At 39.2% G+C, this 24,110-nt stretch overlaps 1 protein-coding gene across 1 annotated transcript in view; it reads right to left on the minus strand.

Moving 5' to 3' along the window:
- ryr3 (ryanodine receptor 3) overlaps positions 1-24,110 on the minus strand; it is a 77,219-nt gene that overhangs the window by 45,491 nt on the left and 7,618 nt on the right. Inside the window, exons 2-18 of the mRNA XM_088403467.1 lie at positions 23,007-23,126; positions 18,395-18,499; positions 16,247-16,267; positions 13,986-14,060; positions 13,835-13,913; positions 13,503-13,615; positions 11,268-11,367; positions 10,644-10,737; positions 9,743-9,817; positions 9,007-9,163; positions 7,726-7,890; positions 4,819-4,940; positions 4,526-4,706; positions 3,389-3,524; positions 1,211-1,306; positions 587-705; positions 49-182 (exon numbers count right to left, since the gene is read on the minus strand). Of these exons, the coding sequence (XP_088259593.1) occupies positions 49-182; positions 587-705; positions 1,211-1,306; positions 3,389-3,524; positions 4,526-4,706; positions 4,819-4,940; positions 7,726-7,890; positions 9,007-9,163; positions 9,743-9,817; positions 10,644-10,737; positions 11,268-11,367; positions 13,503-13,615; positions 13,835-13,913; positions 13,986-14,060; positions 16,247-16,267; positions 18,395-18,499; positions 23,007-23,126 (1,892 nt within the window). The remainder of the gene's footprint in view (positions 1-48; positions 183-586; positions 706-1,210; positions 1,307-3,388; positions 3,525-4,525; positions 4,707-4,818; positions 4,941-7,725; positions 7,891-9,006; positions 9,164-9,742; positions 9,818-10,643; positions 10,738-11,267; positions 11,368-13,502; positions 13,616-13,834; positions 13,914-13,985; positions 14,061-16,246; positions 16,268-18,394; positions 18,500-23,006; positions 23,127-24,110) is intronic.

Below are 24,110 nucleotides of genomic sequence, written 5' to 3' on the forward strand. Positions count from 1 at the left end.
GTTTTTTTTTAAGTTTTTTCTTCCATGGAAGCCATTTTGAAGACATACCTATGAACATCATTGACTAGTCGGGTCTGAAGAAGCAGGTCCCTTTTTGGTAGCAGGTTGTCACATATCAGATTTTGATTGGCTCTCACAGCAACACCGTTGCATACGCAAAGGGAGCACAAGACATCCAGAATCTGTCAGACAAACACAGTCGAGACAATAATGATCATAAATAAACTTGATTTCATCACTGAAAGATTTAAATCGGACCATTAATGACCATTAATGAGTTAGCTTATTCTTGTCCCGAAGAAAGTTGCTGCACTTTAGACGAGCTGAAAAAAGTTTCCATAAAAACAACAGGGCCGCAGTTAATCCTTATTGGAGTGTCCTTGAACTATTGGATTTGACTTGTTCAATAAAGTGGCAGATAAATTGTTTCTCTGGCCAGATTGTCTTTGTGCCGGGTTTCGTTTTGCTGTTGTCACAAGGCAGCGAGCAAACGCGAAGGGAATTAAAGGGATTTACTTTCAAATTTTGCGGGGTGAGCTTGCATCTCTTCTAAACCTGAGGGGCAAATAAGATAGTCGTTTGATACCTTGTGGTTGCGTCCATGTTTGTACAGCAAGGAGATGATCGATTTGATGTGTCCTCTCTGAATGATGTTCAAAGCCTCTGGACTTTCTATTAAGACGCAGTGTAGAACTTCCAGAATACCTAAAAAGATGAGATGCATACATGTGTATCTAGTAACAAATTACAAGAAAAATATGATATATAATAATCATGAAACAAAAATAACAATCTGTATGTATTTCATAGATAATCTGAACTTTTTCAGTGCCAACCGCGATTGGAAAAGGAAACCAGTATTTTTAGCATTTTCACTCACCTTTCGAGGCCAACAGAATATTGTGTGCTATGTCTATGTAAATATGGCGGTATCGTATGAAAAATCGACTTCAATTCCTTACTTTGAATTGCATGTAGATAATAGCTATGTTATGAGTGTGAAAACACTGCCATCAAACGGTCACAGTTAGAACTACAGTGCTCAATTGGCTTGTATTAGGTAAGCATTAGTTAGTCAAGGGTGTCAGCTACCCTACATCAAAAAACATTCGACTCGAATTTTTTTTATTCATTATTGTTATCACTATTTTAAAAGACGAGAATTTTCATCTATGGCACTGAATGAGTTAAACAAACAAGGCTTTCGTACCCGATGATGACTCAAGTCTTTCCAGTTTGCTGACCAGCCAGTCCAAGTTCCGAGAAAATTGGGTGCAGTTGTTTCTGTTTCCACGTATTAGTGCGGCTGAGTAATACAAAAAAAAAATGCATATCTTTAAAATGTCAGTCAGCAAAATGATCAATTATGTGTTTGAATGCACAGAAGAATGAAAGAAATATGTATTTGGACTTTTAATGCATCATTGTAATATGGAGTAGAGTAGAACTGCATACTAATAAGTATTTGGAATAGATTACCATTTTAGGTCCTTATTGTGCTCATAAATAGCCGCGCATTGTGTCACGCTGGTCTGTTTCCAATATTTTGATTGTCTAGCTAGATAAAAGGCAAAATAGTAGAAACGCATTTTCTAGTTAAAAAAAAAAAAAAAAATGGTCAGTCTCATAGACTACATTTAAAAGCTGAATGGTTCCTGACAAACCAAATTTCCCAGCACTACAATTCAAGGGCATGGAGAGATCATTTCTACTAAAGAGTTTAACAGCGTTTTGGCAGGAATATGGGATGTCTAATTGCTGCGGAGCAGTGCAGAGCATGAATGTGAATAATGTGTAATTGAAATTCAGCGCGAGAAAAAGTTTGTGTGGATTCTGAGGTTACAGACTGCACAGTCTGGTGATGACTTGAGAGAGGCACGAGACATCCCGCGAATGCATTTGCATCTTAACAAGATATGAACATTCCCACAAGATCCGCCTTGCCAATACAACAATTGACTGAAGAATCAATGACTTCCTTCTTTGCATTTACTCTTAAATAGTAGAACAGTGGTTCTCAAATGGGGGTGCATGAAGGCACTTGTGAAGTATTAACGAGGTTTCTGCAGGTACCATATAGATTTTATGGTTTTGGATGTTGGACAGCAAGAGTACAGATTTCTTCTCAAATTAAGAGCGAATTATTTGGAACGTGAAGCAACATTTTGCTGTTGTTACCTTTATTTTGTTGTTTTTATACAAAAGTAGCATGTGGGGGGACTGGTTTACCTTTTCGATGCTGTCCGTCACTGATAATGAGCTCTTGTTTTAGTTTTTGAGGGGGATTTCTAAGCCAAAACACATTGATTGGCTGCCTGCAGAGTTGAGTCAACCTTCACCCCTCCTCAGGAAGCATATCTGTTTTGTTTTGTTTTTTTTTTCATCTTTGGTTTCATTTCTATCTCATTATTCAAAACCAGGACATGTCCCAGTTTAGCACTGCATAAAAATGTGACAAACGTTTTTTTTAAATGATTCAATTCCTTGTTTGGTTTATAATAAGTCCGAAAATACGCTAAAAGTTTGACACCCCCAAAGGAGAAGTCGATGTTTTTAAATATCTTATTTTTGTTGCATAGCGATAAGTCTGTCATCTTTTATATGAGAGCTCCTTTTTCTTTTCGAATTAAGAGTAAATCAATTGAAACAATAACTTATTTTTGTTTCAGTGACTTCTTTGCAGAACATTGTATGCCTTTATTTTGTTAAAGTTTATGGACGCACAATTTTCGGATGGACAAACCAGAAAACAAACTGCTGATGTTACAAGATTTATCTTCTGGACTTGCTGATTGATAAAAGTAGTGTGCGAAGGTTTCAGTGGTCAAACAACCCAGACCTTATGTGTCTGATGGATTTAATAAGTCACACAAACTGAAAATGTCTTCCCTATAAAACTAAATATTGTTCCCACACAATAATTGTCAGTTTAACAGCGGGCTGCAATATATTCACATATCGACGTTGAGGTTGCGGTGACGAGCGCAAGGGCAGTCAAGGAGAACCGAGGACGGGGAGCTGTTTATGACAGCAAAACAAATTAGCTAAGACAGAGTTGTCCAAAGAACTTCTCAGGGTTACGCGGTTAGCATTCATGACTCATTACAGACCCCTCGAGAGAAGGCTAATGTCAGCACCTGTGGCGGCTGGCATTCAGCCGATAATTTGCTCAAAAACGCAGCAGACTGGCTAATAAGGAGGGGGCGAGGATGCTCGGAGAGGATGGTGACCTCAATGCAGACGTTCTGTCCAGGAAGGGAGGACGCGGAGGTGAGGCAAGCGTGTGAAAAGTTAAAAGGAAAGGATGGCGGAGGAAGATGAATTATGCATATCTAGCCCGGGTCGACAGCTGACGACGCCGAGAGATCCATCACTCGCGTGGGCTTACCCAGGAGCTCGTAGAGGAGGTTGAGGATGTCCTTCCAGGCCGCCCCCGCCTCTTCCCCGGCCATCTCGCCAAAGTGGGCGGCGCTGTTGTACAGGTTCATCCGGTCGATGCATTTTGACAGAAGGGCCAGCATGCCCTGGGAAGAGAAACGCTGCCGTAACTATGATGAATCCATAATCAAATTTGTGAGAATGTTTCGCTTGGCTTTAATTTGGGGGGGAATTGAATCCATTTTTGTATTGGAGCCAAAAACGTAGCAATGAGAGACGTTATTGTGTGCGCATGGAAATTGTTTCTCTTAACTCTTTCGGCGCCATCAGAAAAAGAAACCTGAGGGCCAGAATATTGATCATTTTCTTTAAGGCCAACAGAATATTGTGTTCTATGTCGATTTAATATGGATGGTATCATACAAAAGAATGATTTCCGTTGCTTACTTGTTATACGGGTGGAAACATTGCCACCTAATGGTCACATTTAATACTACAGTGCTCAATCGGCTTATATAGTGGACCTTACATGGTTTTTCACGTTACGAAGTGTAAAACTATTTTTTTTGTCCCCTCTTTGCAGCAATTTTTCCCGCTTTAAGGCATCAACAACTGTCATGACATGTGGGGTTGGCTGTGTTTATGTTGTTTTGCCTCCCTCTTCAGGCGTTTTTAGGTAATTGATCTTAATTTAAACTGTAGTTGTTTAGCCATGGGTCCCAAGATTGCTAGTGATGTTAAAAGAAGTGAGAAGATGATTAGTATGGAAACGAAGCTGCAGATAAATTTGAAGAAGGCTAGGCTAGGCTAGGCTAGGCTACCCTCGCAAGGGATAATGGCTAGCTCAAGTCATCGTCACTCAAAGGTAAATAAAATTTCATTTTTCCTTGATATATTTTTGTATTTAGCATGTTATTTAATTGATGTAAATTATAAACTGAAATTTTAAACTGATTTGTTTTTGTTTTGTTTTCACCAAATTTGGGATATTTTAGACCCCCCCCCTGTTTTTAGACCAATGTATGCCACATTTTGCTCGTCTGAAAGGGTGTACTTAAATTTACGACCCACGAGGGGCCCAGCCATCACAGTCAAGCATCAATGTTTTATGACGCGTCAAGTGGAGCGTCCCCGCGTTGTCGTTCACCTCCTCTTTGAAGAGGTCTTGACGTTTGATGAGCGAACGCAGGAGACATTGCTTCTCCTCGTGTTCCAGCTCCGAGTCGGGCTGCTTGAAGTACTCGATCAGGTCATTCAGCGTCTGGAGCACCTCCTCTACGTAGCCGGCCATTTCCATGGACTCGCCTGTCATGGTGCTGTCCAACGTCCTTGAAAAAAAAAAAAAAAATCCAAGTATACAAAATAAACTGCGCAGTTTTGTATCTCATCTTGATTTTGAGCTTGTACTAAGTTCCTAGAAAACCTCTCGAATCATCTTACTTGATGAACTTGGTGAAGAGGAACGTCGTATTGCGGATGTTGCGAGCAGCTTGAGACTCTTCATGCTGACAGCGCTGGAGAGTCAAGCCGTCATCCATGTGGCCCTCGGAATGGAGGCAGGCCTACGTTAGGAAACAAAGTGTTTGGAATCAAAACAGGAAACAAAGTATTTAGAATTGAAACAGGTGTCAAAACGGATCCAATTACTCAATCAGATCAATCAGCTATTTTATAATAATGGTTAGTTGCAGGCTACTTCATCTTCCAAGTGAAAATCAGGACCATAATTGCACATTATTAGGGCTGCAATTAATTGTCATTTTTATCATCAATTACTCCATTGATTAATCAATGAATCCGATTTTAAGAACATTTAATTCCCATCCCTTTATAAAAAATATATATTATTTATTTTATTATTTTTTAAATTTACAGTGGAGAAAATCCACTAACAATTTGATTATTTGGTTGTCCACAAGATGTCACAAAATACAAAAAAAATATTCACCATTGTTTTCCAAAGTAAAAAGAGATATTTGCAAATTCAAGAGTTTTATTGTCATACGCGTAGCGATACACAATAAAATTATTATTCTGTTCACTTCCCTGAGCAGACTACATTTCACAATCGAGCAAATAATAAAGTAGGCAATAAAACAAAAACACTATGAGCAATAAGGGCAATAATAATGACCCACTAATAAAAGAATACATTCTGAGCATATTATGGAGTAGATGGAGTGGAAGAAACTGTATACATACTGTATGAGGATGAAAATATCATGCAATGCAAAATATAACTTATTTAGCAGCTTTTACTGCACTGTGCAGGATTTACAAGGTGCATGTATGCGTGCGGTAAAGTGACTGCTGGTGAGGCAGATTAGTGTGTGAGGGAAGTGTGTTTTCATAGAAACTAAATAATCTTGAAAAATTTCCTGTTGAGAAGCCGAAGGCCTGTAATGGAATATTTCAGGATTTTCTTGGTGATCATTTTTTGATGAATCATACTTCTACATATAATGTTGCAAACAGATATTGCGAATATTCTTTGGCTACCAAATCTCTTTTTTTCTTACTTAAATGTACAATAGCTGAACAAGCTATTTATATTTTGTCTTATTTTGTGCTTTATAGTGCGTCGCACAATTTCACGGTTCTGGACTGCTGGCAGACCAGTTCAGTACTTACACATGCTTAAAATGGACTGAATGTGTGTTACTGATTATACTGAATGTAGCACTTGTTAAACGTACGTTTTCACACATCGCCAAGACTAATTTAGACGCTTTTGCATTCCATAGTAAGTATACGCGCATATAATTAGCGCGCTATAATATTTGCAGTTGTAAGGCCTTCATGGAGGTATGCGTTCTTTGAATGCCCGTGTTTATGGGTGGGGCTCTAATTTAACTCGCTGTAATCAAACACTAGAATCAAAAGGAGGGGGTAGGATGGTGGTGGTGGTGGGGGGCGGGGGGGGGGGGGGGGTCCCTTGGCATGATGCCAGTGCTACAGGAACCACCAAGCAACAGTGCGGGGGAGATATTTGATGTTCCTGGTGGAGGGCCCAGCGACGACCAGCATTCCTCGCGTCACGCTAACGAACTGTCAAACACCGCCGAGCCTTTTATGACATTTTACCCACGCCGGGTGAGAATTTGTTGGGTGTCAGGGTCAGTCTTGTTAGCGTGCTTTGTCGCGAAAAGTCAGGTGGACTTAAACATGACGTTAGGATGGGAGAGTCATTTTTGGAGATAACTCATTAGGTGGCAGGGTATGATGTTTCAATGCGCATTTCTGCATTAAGAGCTAGGGAATCTTCCCAGTTTGATAGTAAGGCAAGATGTTCTTTCGGTGTAGTCATGTGACTTGCTCGACGGTCTTGTTATATTTGTTTACAAGGAATAGCAGTAAAGGCCGTGGATCACTTTGCATGAAATCCAAATTCAACACGCTTTAAACCGATGGGTTATGGTCATTTCTCACTAACAGCAATGATGTGTTGTCAATATCAACCGGAAGTGTTTTCAATTAACCAAAAGTGTCAGAAACAAAGTCCTAACTTATTAATCTCGTTATTTTTTTTTTTTTATCTCCTCTGGAATAGCAGTAATGATATTATGGGTCATTTTTGACTTCAAATGAGTCAGATCCACAACATAACAGAAGGGTTAAAGTTAAAAAAATCAAATGAAATAATAATTACCGGGTAATAATGATAATGATGGCAATCTACTACAGATGGCTAATAAAACTTTCAACAGTGTAATTAATAAAGATCTTCAAATTGCAACCATTATTGTAGAAATTCAGCCACTCTTAATATGACATAATTCGATTTAGAGCTGCAAAAAGAGGGTTATTTTACCAACCAATAAATCGATTTGTCAATTATTTGTCGATTACCTGGATAAAACAATTCAAATTCCAATCTTACAGAATATTTAGAAAATGATAATATAGTGAATACATTTTTTTGTGCCCAAGTCTGAGTCAGTACCTGATTTTGAGGATATGCTAGCAAGAAATCCTGATCCAATATCGCTACAATATATTGAGATAGAAAAATCTAAATTGCATTATTAAAAAAAAAAAAAAAAAGTCCAATTTTTTCCACTGGTTAGAAATGTTGTGATTGGGCCTAATTTTTGATCAGATGATCGTGATTTAGTCACTAGATTCAACCCAAAGATGAAACATCTGCTTGGATAAAGGACTACAGAAATCGGGGGCAATAATTGATTATCAAAAATGCCCATCGACGACTTTGATAATCGATCAGTTTTCCATTAAAAATCGCAGCTTTTTTCATTTTAATTCTCAAGCTTACATCCGAGGTCAAGCAAAAGACTTTTATAAACCTTCATAATTCAGCTGTGCATAGCCAAGGAGATATGAGTTTACCCTTCTTTTCACGGGTCCAAGACGAGACGATTTGGCATCAGGCGCTTGATAGGACAGCCACAGTCCGGTCGCCACATGCATGATGAAGCAGACGGAATCGCCATATTTGATTTCTGGCACCCCCATGCCATCGATGTCTCTCTTTGGACCCGAGTCTCCTTTTTCCTGTTTCAATATGAAAGATGAGAAAAATTCGAGGATGGCGTGTGAGCTCAGTGACATTTCTCCTTGAAGAAAGGTGAAACGTGTCGTACGCATTAAAAGCAACGCTCAACGCAAAAAGACACTGACCTTTGGAGATAGAGAAAGTGAAGAAGTACAACACAAAAGTTTGAACGTCATTGAAATCAACTTTTTGGATATAATTGGATTTGTTCTCGGGGCAAGTTTCAGAAGGGTAACTTTATTTTTGAGGAACTGCGCTGACCCCTAAGCAAGGGCAAAGGGAGTGTGGGAAAATTGCTGCAAAAAAATAAATGAATAAAAATCCCAACATCCAGCAATCCTGGTTCATTTACATGCCTATGGAGCAATTTATTTCTAATGTGGATTTATATTTAGATAAGCAGGGGGATTTGTCCTGATCCAGGAATGGTAAAAGGCTCAAAGTCAGCCAATTATACGAGTATAAGTGTTGTCTGCTCAGCAGTTGAGAAAGACCTCTTTTTTTTTCTTCTTCTTTTCAAAGAATACAGACTGCTCTAAAAAGTTTAATGAAGTCGGCAGAAGATATTTGCATCATCCTCTCCAAACAACGATGAAGAAGAAAACAAACATAAAAAATGTCTTTAGCATGTTTTAAAGCAAACTTAGAATTCGGATAGGCTTATGTCAAAAAAATAAATAAATAAATTGGAGGGGAGACGATGGCTGGTACCTCTTTGTAACGTCAACATTTTTCTTTTACTTCTTGGGAATATACCTGTCACTTTTTGGTTCTGAAAAAGGTTCAAACATGGGAGTACAATAATGAGCCCTGTAGGGAACACGAGTAGAAAAACAATGACAGACCGCCACTGTGCCGCTGTATTATTCCTGTCAGAGGAAAACTCAACTCCAATTGAGACTATACAATGTATTTTCAGGCTTACAGAGGACATATTGAAGACTTTTTTGAATATTTTAAGGACACCATCAAATTTCCCCACTTTAATACTAGACCAAAAGGCGCAATGAGGACAGCGAGGACATTGTGGTTGGCAAATACTTAACAGTTTTCCTCCGGAGGTGCTGCAAGTGATGTCGAAATTGCGCAAACGTGCTAGGTGACGAAGCACTGACCTTGGAGGGTCTGAAGCAGAAGGAGGTGGCCGCGGTGTCCGACCTCTCCCTGTCCTGCAGGACCAGTCCCCGGTCCTCGGTTCGTGCCAGGTAATGGCCGGTGGAGAGGTGGCGTAATCGGAACGCCTGACCCCAGCGAATGTGGCTTCCGCTCCAGCTAAACGCAACATCGCAAGCTGGGATATTTTCATCAATGAATAGCGTAATCCCCCGAGTATAAGACCTATTTTTTTTTTTAGATTTTTTTTATAGATATATAAAGATATATAATATGATATATAAAGTCGTGTATGTCGTCCGTATTCTTACTTTCAGTAATTACCGTAAAGGGACGAGCTGGAATCACGGACGTCAGTCGGCTCATGTTAGCCGAGGTTGTTACATCATTATTTTCAATAAAAGAAGTGAGCAGACCGAACCAACGTCCGAGTCCATCCTTGTTCACACACAGGAATTTGATTAAAACGTAGAAGATCACGTAAAGGTTATGATGTTATGAGCGCTCGGAAAGGTTTTCCATTTGACTTGTTTATCAATTATGATCTCTTGGCATTTAGACACATTCATAAAGTTGCTTGAACACAGATGGTGCGTAACTTTGAATAACTTTGAGGCGAAATGAACTCGAGTTGCAAAGTCTATATACAGTGTAAGACAAGTCTGTAGAGTTTAAGATTTTAGACGCACTATTCTATCACACTGATTGAATTCATGCGTATTCAGAACTTCAACCCACCTGATTCTTAAAGGCTCCAGTCTCCAAAGGGAGCGGGCTTTTGACGCTCCTTTACCAGCCTCGTAGTTGACTATCCTGGGGGCGCATAGAAGTAGTATAAGAACCCCAAATTAGATTTACAATAACATTTAACGTTGAACTGTCATATACATTGATGATTCCTCAATTTTTTTGGAATGAAAAACCAAGGACTAACTAAAATATGCTAAATTTACCTCAAATGCAGGGTATGATAGTTTCCAGCAAATCCATTTTTAAAACACACACTTTAAAACAAGATGTTAAAAACAACTCAATCCTGGGTCAAAAAAGGCCCCAACTCTACAGTTGGATCAGTCTGACCCAACTTTGATTGTTGTTTTGCACAAAAGAACCACAAAAACTGTTTGTTTTGTACAAGACCGCTTCATTAATTTGGCTTGTTTTGTACAAGATAGAAGTTGGGTCAAATTGAGCCATACCTTTACTTTTCATAACTTTTTCACCCTTCTTTTGTTTGTTTTGTTTTAAAGTGTATATATATATATATATATATATATATATATATATATATACATACAAACGGACAAATCTATGTAAGCGAGTGTTAAAATGAACCTCTCAGGTTGCATTCTGGCTATCAGTTTAGATTAGGCCTGATAATAAAATATTAGCTACATATCATGAGGAGAGGTTGTCACCTCCATTGATCACATGCATTATCTTTGTGTAATTTTCATTGCTTGACAGCTGTGAAGCTCAGGGCACAGAGCAGACACAGGACTCGTTCATCTTGTTCGATTGCCCACTTAGCAGGTTTGGTTGCTCCTAGTTCTCTCATTAGTCTTACACAAGACCGTTTAATAAAAAAAAAAAAAAAATCAATCTTGTACAGGAATTGGACTAAAATAGACTACAATACCTCTGCTCTTCCTCGCTCCTTTCTGCTCCAGGGATGGTCAAGCTTTCATCATGGCCGCGGCAGAGACGCATCACGTGACCACCAACCAAATACCCTATTGAAACAAATCGAGACTCTTGCTATTGACTAGATAGGGAAAAAAACAGAATTGAATGGATCTTTAAAAAGAAAAAAAAAATGTTTGTAGTCTAATAGCATAAACTAGATCATGTAACGTTATCTTTTTCATTTCTATCATCTCTGCCACAGGATTGTGTCAATAACGACAATTAAAAGGCATTAAATTACATTTGCTAATAGCTTCAGATTCTCACATGCCCCCTGAAGTGTCTTTGCGTACCCGCATTTGATTACACAATTCAGCAATAAAGTGTTTCATGTTCCAATTAATTAACTCTTAACTCGAAAACGGAACTGTCCCTTTTACGGCATTAGAAAGCATTGAATTAGATTTGCAGATACCTGCAAAAGTCTTGATAAAATCTCACATACCCCGCTGTGCCTTCACATACTCGGACCCCGAGAACTACTGGCCTAAGACATATTCAAATTTTAAATGGTCCCAAATTTGGAATATTAGGACATTGTTATGTAAAAATGTCATTTTTCCCGCCATTAACTTGCCAACAGCCATGTTGCTTGAGGAGCATGTTGGTTGGACGTTCCAAAGGGTTTGCATGAAGGATGCGTCCACCTGTATGTTGCTATTAGAGATGGAGAGGTGCTGCAAGACAAAAAGCAAAGTGTTTTAGACCAGTGGTCCCCGACCACTGGTACGTGGCCTGAACCACTCTGTGGATCCACTGGTACCGGGTTGCACCTGAAATAATGAATTATTTGGAAAAACTTTAGATTTTGAAAACTGGCCACAAGAGTGCCAAAAAAAGAAGTCAAATGAGTAAGAAACAGATGCCTTGGCAATGGAGAAAAGGCCCAGTCAAGTGACAGGAAACGAGCCTACAACTTCAAAGAAAAAGAACGTTTTTAACAGACAATACTAGAAGTCCTAAATGAAATAATGATTTATTAAAGGACTTTGAACTTTACTTCCCTGCCAAAAAGGGCCCACTAATTGGCAAGGAATAGATCCTTGTCCAATTTGTTACCAAACCAGCATGGCCCATCATACAAGTAAAATCGTCCGCTGGCAGTAGGGAAGCTCAGACAAGCACAATGAATCAACAAACACCCATGTGAACTCTCAGCGTTGGGATTTGAAAAGACCTGAATGCAACCTCTGCATCCGTCAATAAGTGCTGCCAAACTGTGTTGGAAGGCTGCTGGCAAAAACAACAAAAAAATCAGCGCTGCATCATCAGCGCTTCCCGCAGTCGAAATGCACAGATAATTCTCAACAATAACTTCTTCCCGCAGACGAGCTTGGAGTTGCTCCAGCCTCCCTGCAGGCAGGATTTACTGTACAAGTTTGTGGATGCTCAACAAAACGTGAACATGCTGAACAATGACTTCCGTCTCACGACATGGCCCAAATTGCATCGGGGGCAATAACGTCTTGCCCTTTTGGCTGTGTCATTCTTACCAGTGTGCACCTTTCTCCTGCAATTAACTTTTTAATTTGTCCGACGTCTTTTTTTTTTTTTTTTATCACTAACAGTAATGACACTGATGACTCTTGCTTTAAATTTCTCAAGTGCCTCCTCATTCCTTGAAAGAAACACTCCAGCCAAATCCGCTGGAGATTTCCCTAGCGGAAGATGTGCAAGTCTGGACATTTGCCATCTTTGCATTAAAAGCACATTTGCTTGTCTAAATGGCCACAACAATACGCCACTGCTCGCTTTAGTATGCTTGCCACGTCTCCACTCCACCTTTTCGCTATTCGTCTACCCCGTTCAGCCGGTGACAATTTTTCTGTTTGCCTCTGATTCTTCTTACCCAGGGATTGTAAATTGAGGTAGGAAGTGTAGTGGTGCAAAAAAGACACAACATCATTTAAAAGGAAATGTGATTTCTATTTCAGATAAGCGGGTTTTAAGCTCCCCTAACACTGTTCTTGTCGCCCGTTGCTTGTGTAGTTAGACACTGACAGTGAAGCAAAGCAGACAACGCCAGGATAAACCTCCAGTCACACACGGAAATCAATATTTTCTTCACTGTTCTTGCAGAGAGAGCGAAGGAATATTTAGTTGTGAAAAACAAAAGCAATACTCAAAACTAAAAACGGTGAAGATGGAGTCTCTTGAAATGGTATATATTTATTGTATGTACCGTATTTCCCGCACCATAAAGCGCACCAGATTATAAGGCGCACCCTCAATTAATGGCATATTTTAGAACTTTTTTTCCATATATAAGGCGCACCAGATTATAAGGCACACCTTCAATTTATGACACATTGTAAAACGTTTTCAATCACAATATAGTAATACTAAAAGTAATAACAATAACTCAAATAATAACAAAACTCTCAATAGCATCATAACGCAATGTCAACATGAGCAACCTTGTTCAACTATAAACACACAAAAGAAACAGGTAAAGCTTACTTTATCACTTCATTCCCCATCTACGAATCCCAATCTCAATATTGATCCATATATAAGGCGCACCTGGTTATAAGGCGCACCATCAGCTTTTTATTTTTTATTTTTTTTAAAGAAGGCTTTTAGGTGCGCCTTAGTGCAAAAAATACGGTGCAAAATATATCCTGTATATACGTGTGTGTACACATTATATATATATATATATATATATATATATATATATATATATATATATATATATATATATATATATATATATATATATATACTGTATACTGTATATATATGACAGCTCCACCTCCTCCATTGCACTAATGATGACAAGCACTAAAGAGAACGGGTGGCGTCAACTGACCAAGTATCGTTCCGTTGACACGCTGACGAGAATCAGGTCATCTCCGATGCGGACCTTCTCTCCTTCCGACCTCTGCTTGGAGGCAGGGTGGATGGTCCACCAGCAGGCCTCTCCTGTTCATACAAACAAGCTTCCATATTAGCAATTACGAGGTGTTGGAATGTACGACAGCTGATAAATGAGATGGCCTGCTGGCGAACATGGCGTTTGGGCGACTTTCTATTCTAGGGAGGGTTAAAAATAACCTTCATGTGAGGAAGCTGTTCTGTTGGTATATTGTGTCAAGGTTGCTGTTAAGGTCAAATTTAACTGGCTAAGCAGGAGTACTGTACCTATTGAATCTTGTTGTAGTCCAACATCGAATGACAACTTGTCGGTCAGAGACCTTGATGTCTTCAAACAGGTCAGGTACTGGTACGAAAGAAGAAAATTGTTTTTTTTTTTTCGATTTTCCGTTGTGCCATTAATTTTCGCTCTACTCACCATGCCACTGAAGGAGTGGCGCAGGAGGATGGCGTGACCATAAAGCAGGGTCCGATGTCCGCCCCCTTGACCTGCCTGTCGGGAAATTCAAAATTTCTAGATGGTCAAAATCCAAGTTTTCCAACCTCGAAATTCATTGTTTATCTGAGACTTCCATTTCTATATTTGAATTATCTTATAGTTTTATATATATATATATATATATATAATATATATATATTTATATAGCTTCATCTAACATAAATTAGCTGCAAGCTAGCGGCGCTCGAGTGCTCCATATAGGCTGGCGTGACAGATGTATTCAATGCTGACAGCCAGTTGCTGTTCCTACTGATCACTTAACAAACCATGCTGACTCAAATTTGCTTTTTCCGCGAGCAAATACAATACACCACAGACCAAAATTAATGAGGAGAGATTTAAGTTTTTTTCTTTTCTATGATCCAAGATGACACTTTGATTATTCTTCTTTGTGGGCCAATACAAAAAAAGTTTGAAAGGTTCTAAAGTTTAACAAATCAGGCACTGATGGCATGTTTTAAGTCTTTTTTTTTAACCCCAAAATGCTTTACACAATTGTGATGATGTCATCATAGCAAAACAGGAAGTGTATACAGCAACAGCTGGGAGGGCGGGACAGGGGGGGTGCACAGCAAAGCAGCCTGTACAATATTTCAGGCTTGTTGTGCTGACGCATCACGGCCAAGAATGGTGACCTTTGCTTTGCTGACCCTCTCGGTGTACAGTATCCCAAACAGCTTGGTACCCAGCTGGGCTGTGCATGTGCTTTTTTTGGGGGGCGGGGCCTAAGGTGTAAGTTGCATCTTCAAGGAATGATTGTGTGAATTTGCTGAGATTTCAAGTGTCTAGCTTGATGGATTCCTCTGTTAAAATACAGAGCAAAGGCAAGTTCAATCCTTGCAGTCTCATGGGGGTTCTGTAATTACTTTCTTTTAAAGTAAAGCCCAAACTGCATGCAATTACTGCACTCTACCTTCACCCGTTTTTTTTTTTTTTTTTTCCCATAATTGAATCACTTCTTCAAAAACCACCAGGGAGTAGATACAATATATGACCACGCAAGGTTAATTTGGTCTCTAACTAAAAGTTATTAAGTCTGCTTTGCATTACCAATTAATTCTATGACTGACATTTTAGATTGACGTGTCCTAAGTAGAGCACAAGAAAATATATAATCAATTGATAACCCTCTCAAAACCCGAACATTTGGGAATATTTTGGGTTGTAAGTGTAACCCGACTGAGCTCGTGTTTGGATTTCGAACTCATTCAATCCCGAAGACATATTTTCAGTCCCATACATTAGATAATGAAGACATAAATTAACGAAGTCATCGTTTACTGCAATGTCGTTTAGTCCTCAAAAGGGAGGAGGAAAATAAAAGCCACTGTGTTCCGTTGCTATTTACTGTACCTAATTTGAATATTTTGAGTTCTCCTTCCAGGGTAAACAAACACTCAAACGAAACATAGAAAAAAAAGAGGAAAAGCGTTATTTTTTTGGTAAGTGACATATACATAATAATGTTTATTAACAGTTTTTAAAAAAGTGGAGATTATGCTTTTCACCGTCATAACAATTTCAATTACGTAACAATTTCAATCAGGCTAACACAATTTACATATAAATCTGCTAACACGTGTAAACAGAAAATCACATCATTTTTTTTTACATAATCCAACTTTGAGTGTATGTACACATAGCCATTAAAAAAATAGAATCAGCAAAAGCCTGGTTACCAAGCACAAGTCACATTTTCTAATCTTGAATTTTCAATGCCCCATTCACTCACCATAATCTATTTAATTAATTCCAAAGTTGCTGCACATGAAGCCAACCTCAAGACCAAGGCAAAACTTTGGACGTGTGCAGTGGATATCTGCCTCAAACTATAAGTCACACTTCCAAGACATCTATGACAAGCTAATTAATTGTCCCTGGACTGACTGGGTGAAACACAAAACTGAAAGCTACGCTGCGCCTTAATTTACAACCCGAGGAGAGCCCGCGCACAAAACCAAATGTGCTTTAGTTTGGGGTAAATAAGCCAAAACAATTCCATAAACGCTGCTGTTAAATATCGCACGAGAAAAAAAAGATGGCTGTCAAATGGTTATAAACTATGCCAGACATTCCAAAACTACAATGTTTAGAAATAGGCTTCACTTTTTTTTTTTTTTATTTTCTTGCTCAGTACATCTATCATGCACACAGATGGCAAAACAAAAGGATGGACCGACCCATTTTTCATGGTCGCCACTCTAGTAGCATACAAATAAAAACACTGCGAGTGAGTACGGCAATCAACCGTGACCAACAAAGACGAATGGAGCATAATTGTAGGAAGGAGTAAGAGATGCGATTTATTAGCCTCACTATCGGAGTTTGTTTTGCAGCCAACATGGTGTTCTGTTGCCAAAAGAAGCCGTGCCAGCTCCGAGGCAGGTATCCAGCTACTGCGGCCAATAACAATGCAACTGGGGTGGACAAAAATAAGTCTATAAGGGATGTTGGGCATGACAGTTCACTTGAGGCCAGACACATCCAAGACAGCAGTTTTCACTTTAGTAGCTACAAATGTGCTGCACAATGATCCGTGCAACATTTTATTTTGCATTTTAAATCTGTTTGAGAAGTGAGGTCTAGTCTACAGTAAAACAGCTCTACAACAAAACCTACTAGTGCAAAAATACCCCCCCCCCCCCCCCCCCCCCAGTGTGGAAAAAAAAAATCCACGCATTGAAGCCTTTCCCTCTTTCTTACTTCCCCCTACAAGGTAAAATCCACGTTGCATAGTACGAAATGTTTTTCTCTGCATTTGCCTAGCATTGAAATTCACTATAGCGTAAACAAGCAAAAGTCGATTTTAATGTTTGACGCGCCGCCACGCTTTTTGCAGCACTTTATACTCTTTCCCCCGCAGTCAGATGATATTCTCCCATACTCTAGGTGGCAGTAAATGGACTCTACAGCATACAAACAACACTATAACAGAGCTAGCTAATCCCAGTAGATTCAAACCATCTGAATTCTTCCAAGCGTTTTTAAGCAGACTCACTTCTCCCCAACATGGTGCTCAATGAGGTGTTTACGCGAATTACATCACCGTATTCCTTTTCAGATGAATCATCATGGTGTTTGTCCCGGCGAACTTCCTTAAGCAATAGTTCGCCCGCCATGTTTTCCGTTCATAAAGAAATTCCAGAAGATACGCGTTGCGGAAAATGTTTCGCCTAGATGGAGGGCCGTCATTGCCGAAATAACGTCATTTGACGCGTGGAGCTCGCCACAGAATTCTAATGGTTTCGTGTAAAAATCCTGTATCTAAATCAATTATAAGTCAGCTTTATTTGACTTAAACTGGCACCCAGGTTTACCTGACAAAAGCATCCAGTGAGTTTATACAAACAAAGTTAATAACATCTATTGACCTCTAATCTGCATTCAGATGAAATGACACGCGAAATGTTCGGAAATGAGAATGTGACGGGTTTATGGACCAAAAAGGCCCACCAGAGGAACGACTTTAATAGGAAGCTCGTCTCGCTTCTGAGTATCTTGCCTTTGCATTAGATTACTTAATAAACATGCCAAGTGAGCCAGACAGGAGCTGATAAAAAAAAAAAAAAAAAAAACGAGCCAACACTGCATTGATCTTACTGAGAGCGCTCACTAACAATTTCCTGAACCAAAATAGCTCTTCAATATCAGTGACTTCTGATATCCCTTCGCAATATATTGTCTGGAAAATAAGACGACAGCATACCGTGAGATTCAGAAACAAAGCATCGCTTTCAACTAAAAATGACGTTAACAACAACTGTATTGTTATCCCTTCCCATGCCTTTGGCTGTAATCTCATTGAGAGCTGCGATTTTATTGGCGGTGCCTGGGAGTCTAATTTGAAGTGAGGCCTTTGGCTTTATACTTAAAATTCCAATTTATTACCAAAATTTAGGTACGGTCTATCAAACAGCACGTTTGAGTTTCATGAGGGAGACGGGCACTCCTACAAGACACGTGATTGGCTCCCGGTGTGACCATCAACCAATGAGGGCAGGAGTAAATACAACTTTGGGGCGGGAGTAGATTACAACTCCTGCTCTCATGGTAGATAATTGGGTATATATATATATATATATATATAAAGGTAAAAATAATAATAATTTGAAACATTGAAGCCACAAAAGGTGAAGCGTGAAGTGGCGAGGGAACACTGCACTCTTTGCAAAAAAATATTTAGGATGGAACTTTTGTCATTTTGATTTAAAAACGGTTTTGTGTGTGCTTGTCTGATTTATCTGCCATGACAACTCATAAAGCCTTGGCAAAATGAATAACACGACTTTGGCACTAGATGTTTGCGTACATGGAGACGTGTTACTCACCCCTTCGCTGCTTTGTCCGGTGTTAGCCAGCATCTCCTGCAGGGCTCGCACTGACAGCGACTGCTCCAGTACAAAGTTACAAATGCACAGGTCTGGAGGAACATACTGCAGCAACGAAGGGGAGTGGGAGGGAGAAGATGGTGTAGAGGAGACAAAGAGAAAAGAACGTTAGCTGGAGAAACATTCTCTCCATTGGGTTCCGTGAGTAGATACAAAACTTTCAAAAATTTTGAGCTTCATCTTTGCATGATAACAAACTGACAGTTTACTTTGAAGGACCTCCTGAAATCGTTTTTTTTTTTCTTCATTTATCACGCTGTTCTAAATTGAATAAACACAAATGTGCACCAACGGTCAAATCATTTATTAAATGAAGTGATAGGAGACCAAGGCCCAAGTGTAATTAATAGAACTGCAGAGCAAGGAATGGCCCTCGTAAACAAAGCGTTGCCAGCAAGGTGCTGAGGATTATGAAGAGCGCTGTTAAACACACCAATAAAACAGATTTGCTGAACCGCATTCATCATTTCACAGCAATGATTTTGCACAAAACATTTTTCTTGCCGTTTTCATCAATTCTGCCAGAGCCGTTTGTTAGCGAGAATTAGGCGGAAATATCAGATCAGTTTTCGTCAAAGCGTTTGAAAAAATCATTTAGCCGGCCGCACAACATGAATGAGAATAATTATACAAAACTAGATGATAATAAGCGCTCCGCGGTTGCCGTGGCGCCGACAGTGATCGTCTACTTTTCTTTTACCCACTGTACATTTCAATCAAATGGAATACGATAATTAAAAGCATCTGCTTTTACTCGGTTAAAATTTTAGTCTATTTTCTGACTTACTGTGTACAAAGGTTTAAAATTTACATTAAAAAAAAATAAATCTTCTGTTTCAATTCTTTTTAACAACTCGTTGTGTCACTGTTGAGCTATTTTTAGAACAGACCCTTAGGGTTGTTTTTTTTTTTTGTTGTTCTTGGGGAACTCGTACATGCTGGCACCATGATTTTTTTTTTAAAACAATTTATGTTAATCAAAAGACATTCGTGTAAGTAACTACCATACAACTGTGTCTCTCCTATCCATTAAAAAAAAAATGGAGCGTTCTCCACCTAACTTCAAACTTAACTTCAAAGAGGCGGATGGTTGACTCGGTTCTGCAATCAGCCAATCACATTCTATTATTAACTGCCCGATTACATTCTCATTCCTCGTTTTTGACTCTTGTAGCTAACCTTTTATGTTGTTGCGTGTGAGTTATCTGATGTTTTTAATCTATGAAGACTTTCAATTGGTCAGATTTGACATTCCAGTCTGGAATACGTAGCGCACTGTTTCTCTGTCGTCCGGGAGCAGCAAAGTGCTTGCAGCAAGCTTTTAAATAGCTCATTTGTTGGTGTTCAGCGAGGATGAAACTCAATAAAATAAAGCGTTAGAAAGGGTAACGCCATCCATTCAAATCAAGCACCGTGTGTCTCGTTATGTTCAGGCCTGACCAAATGATGACAAATAATCGTAACTCGTAGTAGTTGATGGTCATTAGAGGACAAATTCATGATGGTTTATTTCATCTTTTCGATGCAAGAATCGCACGTGAAAGTCGACGTCTTTATGGTCATTTTTTATCGGCAGGCGGCAAAATTTTCATCAGAAGCCTCAACAGGCATCCGCATGTGACACCCGGGGGGGCCCGAGGCATCGTCCTCTTATACCAAGGTGAGAAGACGGGTTGTTTGTGACAGATGGCCTGGAACTCTGCAGGTGTTGCCCTCTCATTCGACAACGACTCCGGGTAGGTGAACTGAAACGTGCCCTCGTGTTCTCAAACTGAATTTAGGTACTCAGACTGCCAGCAAAACTGCCTTCCACTCCACTGCTCCTGAAAATGGGATTTGCTTTGAGTAATACAGCGATAGCAGTAAGTGGCCGACCGAACGGATTCCTTCAGTTTCGTCTTCCTTTGAGGGCAAAACACGTTCCGCTGAAAATGTTTGTAGGGTAAACGCGTGCCAAATCAGCCCAAAAACTTGAACATTTTAACCAAGACAATTTTGATTTTCATCGGATAGTTATGATGGAACGAAAAATTGAACATTTTAGGTCAGTCGAAGCAGGCAATTGGAAGTTACGGTCCGCCAAATTTGGGCATTGTCTATAAAAAGGGGCGTGGCTACCTTCTTTTCAACCCTTATAATCTCAGGAAGTACTGGGTCAATCTTCACAAATGGGTTATCGGTGGAAAGGGAATTCAACCGGGATTCCAAACTACCAATTGTATAGAACATAAGTACTCAAATGGGGTTACTAGGGGGTTACTAGGACCCCTGGGAATACTTGAAGGAACTTCAGGGGGTACTTGACATTTTGAATAAAACAAAATATCTCTTAAAATAATGATTGAATCAATTAATTGTTTTGGGAAAATATAAAGTTCATAAAACAAATTTTATGTTCAGTAGGTTATTCTATTTCATTATTGTAAAAAGTCCGACTCTCCCCCACACTCCACCCAACTTGTGCCACCTCTCGTTACCTGTCAAGTTAAAAATTTATTTTGTGAACACATCTCTACTATGATGATTTCTGTGGAGGTATATTTATTTATGATTATTTTTGAGAACAATCTGACCCTTTATGTTGATTATTTTTTGGGTGATGAATATTTATTAATAATTAATGATTATTTTTTGTGAAGAGATACTACTGTAATCCCAAAAGAGGATGCGTTATGTTTAATATTCAGTTGTGAACAAATATGTATTCATTATTATTTTTAGAGTAGGTCTGACACTTTATATTGATTTTTTTTTTTTAATTTTTTTTACAGATTTTTTTGATGACCCAAAAGACACTTAAGGTTGATTATTATTTTGTGGACCAATACAAATAAAGTTTGAAAGGGTCTAAAGTTTAATAAACCAGACACGGATGGCATGTTAAAGTCAATTTTTCTATTTAACCCCCAAATTATTTGCCCTGGTTAAGGCTGAAAAGAGATTTCACAGGTGGTACATCATTGAAAAAATGGTTGAGAACAACCGCTCTAGGCCACGCCCACTTCTGCAGAACATGTCAAAATTTAGCAGGCCACAGCTCCTGAAACCCCTCCGATTGTTGTAAAATTTTGGATTTAATGTTGCATCAATTCGGCACGATTTCATCCAGCAGGTGATTCATCCATAAAATGACAAACTCGCTCAGTAGTTTACCGATTCGTGGCTTGTTGTGGCTGCCCTGGCAGGTAGACCGATAAGCGCATGATCCATGGTCCCCCCCCCCCACCCCCATGAAACACTGTCCCTTGTGTCCGCGCCAAGCTGAAGGCGCCATATCCGAGTACCAATCCTAACCCGCCGCGGTTGTGGGAATGCGTTTTAACTTGAAACCACCCAGCGGGAGATCTGCTTTAAGTAATTAGCCGTAAGTACGCCATAAAGCTCCACTGTGACAGTGACGGAAACATTCCGCTGCCTTTTGGTGGTAATGTAGCTTGTTGGGCGGGCGCAATGTGTCCTTGGGCTCCTTTTGCTCAGTCTATATATGTTACCTTTGGGTCAAATGCTTCAGAGCACCACCTTTGGTTATCTTGGCTGCGCAGATGACACACAGCTATATTTATGCCTCCAAATCACAGCAGTTCAATCAATGTGTTGTCGCTGTCTCCAGCGGCGCTTCTCAAATGGGGATACGTGACGGCACTTAACTCTTTCGAACCCCAAGTCAAATTTGTATGTTGTGTTATTTATTTTTTCAAGAGTACCGTCAATCAATCCTAAGTACGTTTATGTAATAATAAGAAGTAATTAATTAAGTACTAAGTTAATCTTTTGGTAAAAGGGTAATACTAAATGTATTGATTACTTCAGGGACTAAACCAATCAATTACTTTGGGTAATTTGGTACTGAAGTAATCAATTACTTTGGCTAATAATTACTAAAGTAATTGAATCCTATGAGTACTCAAGTAGAATCAGTTTCTTGAGATAATTTAATAAGTGATCAATTACTTTAGGTACTATAATAACCTGCTAAAGTGCTCAAAGTAATTGATTACTTTAGCACATAATTATCGAAAGCACAGGTGTCAAACTCAAGGCCCGGGGCCCAGATCCCATCCGTCATCATTTTATGTGGCCCTCAAAATGCTGATTTGACTTCATGTTTCTGGGTAAAATATCAAACTTGTGAGTTGTCTTCAACTTTTAAAAGTTATGGGAGAATTAAACAACCGTTTTGAAAAATCATCAAATTGAATTTGTAATGCCATGAGGGGGACAGTGCATTTTCTTTTCAAATTAAGAGCAAATTAGTTGGAACATGAAACAGCTAATGTTGCACAATAAAAAATTCCTCCAGATACCGCTATAACTGTTGTTCCAAAAATCAAACACAAGCACGCAGCACTCTCTTTTAAGTCATTATTTTTCCATCTCAAAAATACTTTGTGATGGTGTTTACTGGGCCTAAAAAAATACTTCCATCACTGGGAAAAAAAAAAAAAAAAAAAGTTGAGAACCACACACCCAGAGCAAAGTAACAACCGAATGAGCCAAAATTGGCTTCGGCTAAACAAATGAAAGCGCAATAGAAAATTGTGCAAGTCCTCACCTTAGCTTCAGAGGTCGGTTCCAAGTAACATAGGCGGTTCCCAAGTCCCTCGGCGGCCAGGCAAAATTTACGATGCTCCTTTTGAATAGTGGCCACGCTCTGAAGAACCACCTCATCGTCCTGCCGGAAGAGAAAAGTAGGTTAAAAAAAAAACTACAAAAACAAGTTACCCTCGCACTTTATTTGACCCACTGTACACAAGAAAACTACTCGTCCTCTTGGACTAACAACATATTTCAGCAAAGTACAAACGTTACATTAATTCATAGCGTCGAAGCTGCTTGTGTTTGAAACCTGTTAACAAACGCATCTAACATCCTTCAGAGTGGAGCAGACTGGATTTGACAACAAAGGATCGCACATTGTGTATACGTGTGTGTGTGTGTGTGTGTGTGTTGTGTTGGAAGAAGATGGTTGCCATGGTTTTGGCACCAGCTTTTTCACGCAAATCATAATTCCGTCGATTTAATAACAGGCTGAACAGCATTCGTTGGAAGGCGGGGAATCAAGAAATTGTTCCCATCCATGTGGATAACAATGCACCAAATGACTTGTTGCGTTTGATAACGTTTGATAACTTCCAATTCTTAACTCGTGATGTTCTATTGAATTGTTATTCAGTTAGCCAGAGTGCTTGTGATCTTAATTGATAGTTACTGCCAAAGATTTTGATCGATGCACCAAAATGTAGCAACTTTGTTTCCTATCTGAATCATTCACTGCCGTTGACGGTTATAGACGTCAAAAATCCATTTTGACTGGCAGTTTCATGTAACTTACCAAGTAATCGCTGTGACTTTTTTTCTTTTAGTGTACCTAAAATTAGACAGGCGGAGCTTTTAATGGGGCAAGTTGACCCTATTTTTACATAATCAATTTCTATTTTTTATGGGTTATTTTTCGGGGAAAAATCGTTTGGGTTTGTGTTTGAAATATTAAGGCCTAAATTCTGTGTTTTTATTTTTAAACATTGGAAAAAAATCGGATTAATTGCAGCATTATATAAAGCATTAAAAACAACTTTACTTTTCAAAAATTTGACACGCTGACAAAGCTAAAAATGCGCTTGGACTTGAATCTTTGACATTGTTTGGATGATTTTTT

The sequence above is a fragment of the Hippichthys cyanospilos genome, chromosome 20 (assembly GCF_059441005.1).
Source record: "Hippichthys cyanospilos isolate Australia breed blue-spotted pipefish chromosome 20, RoL_Hcya_1.0, whole genome shotgun sequence".
Taxonomy (NCBI): Eukaryota; Metazoa; Chordata; class Actinopteri; order Syngnathiformes; family Syngnathidae; genus Hippichthys; species Hippichthys cyanospilos.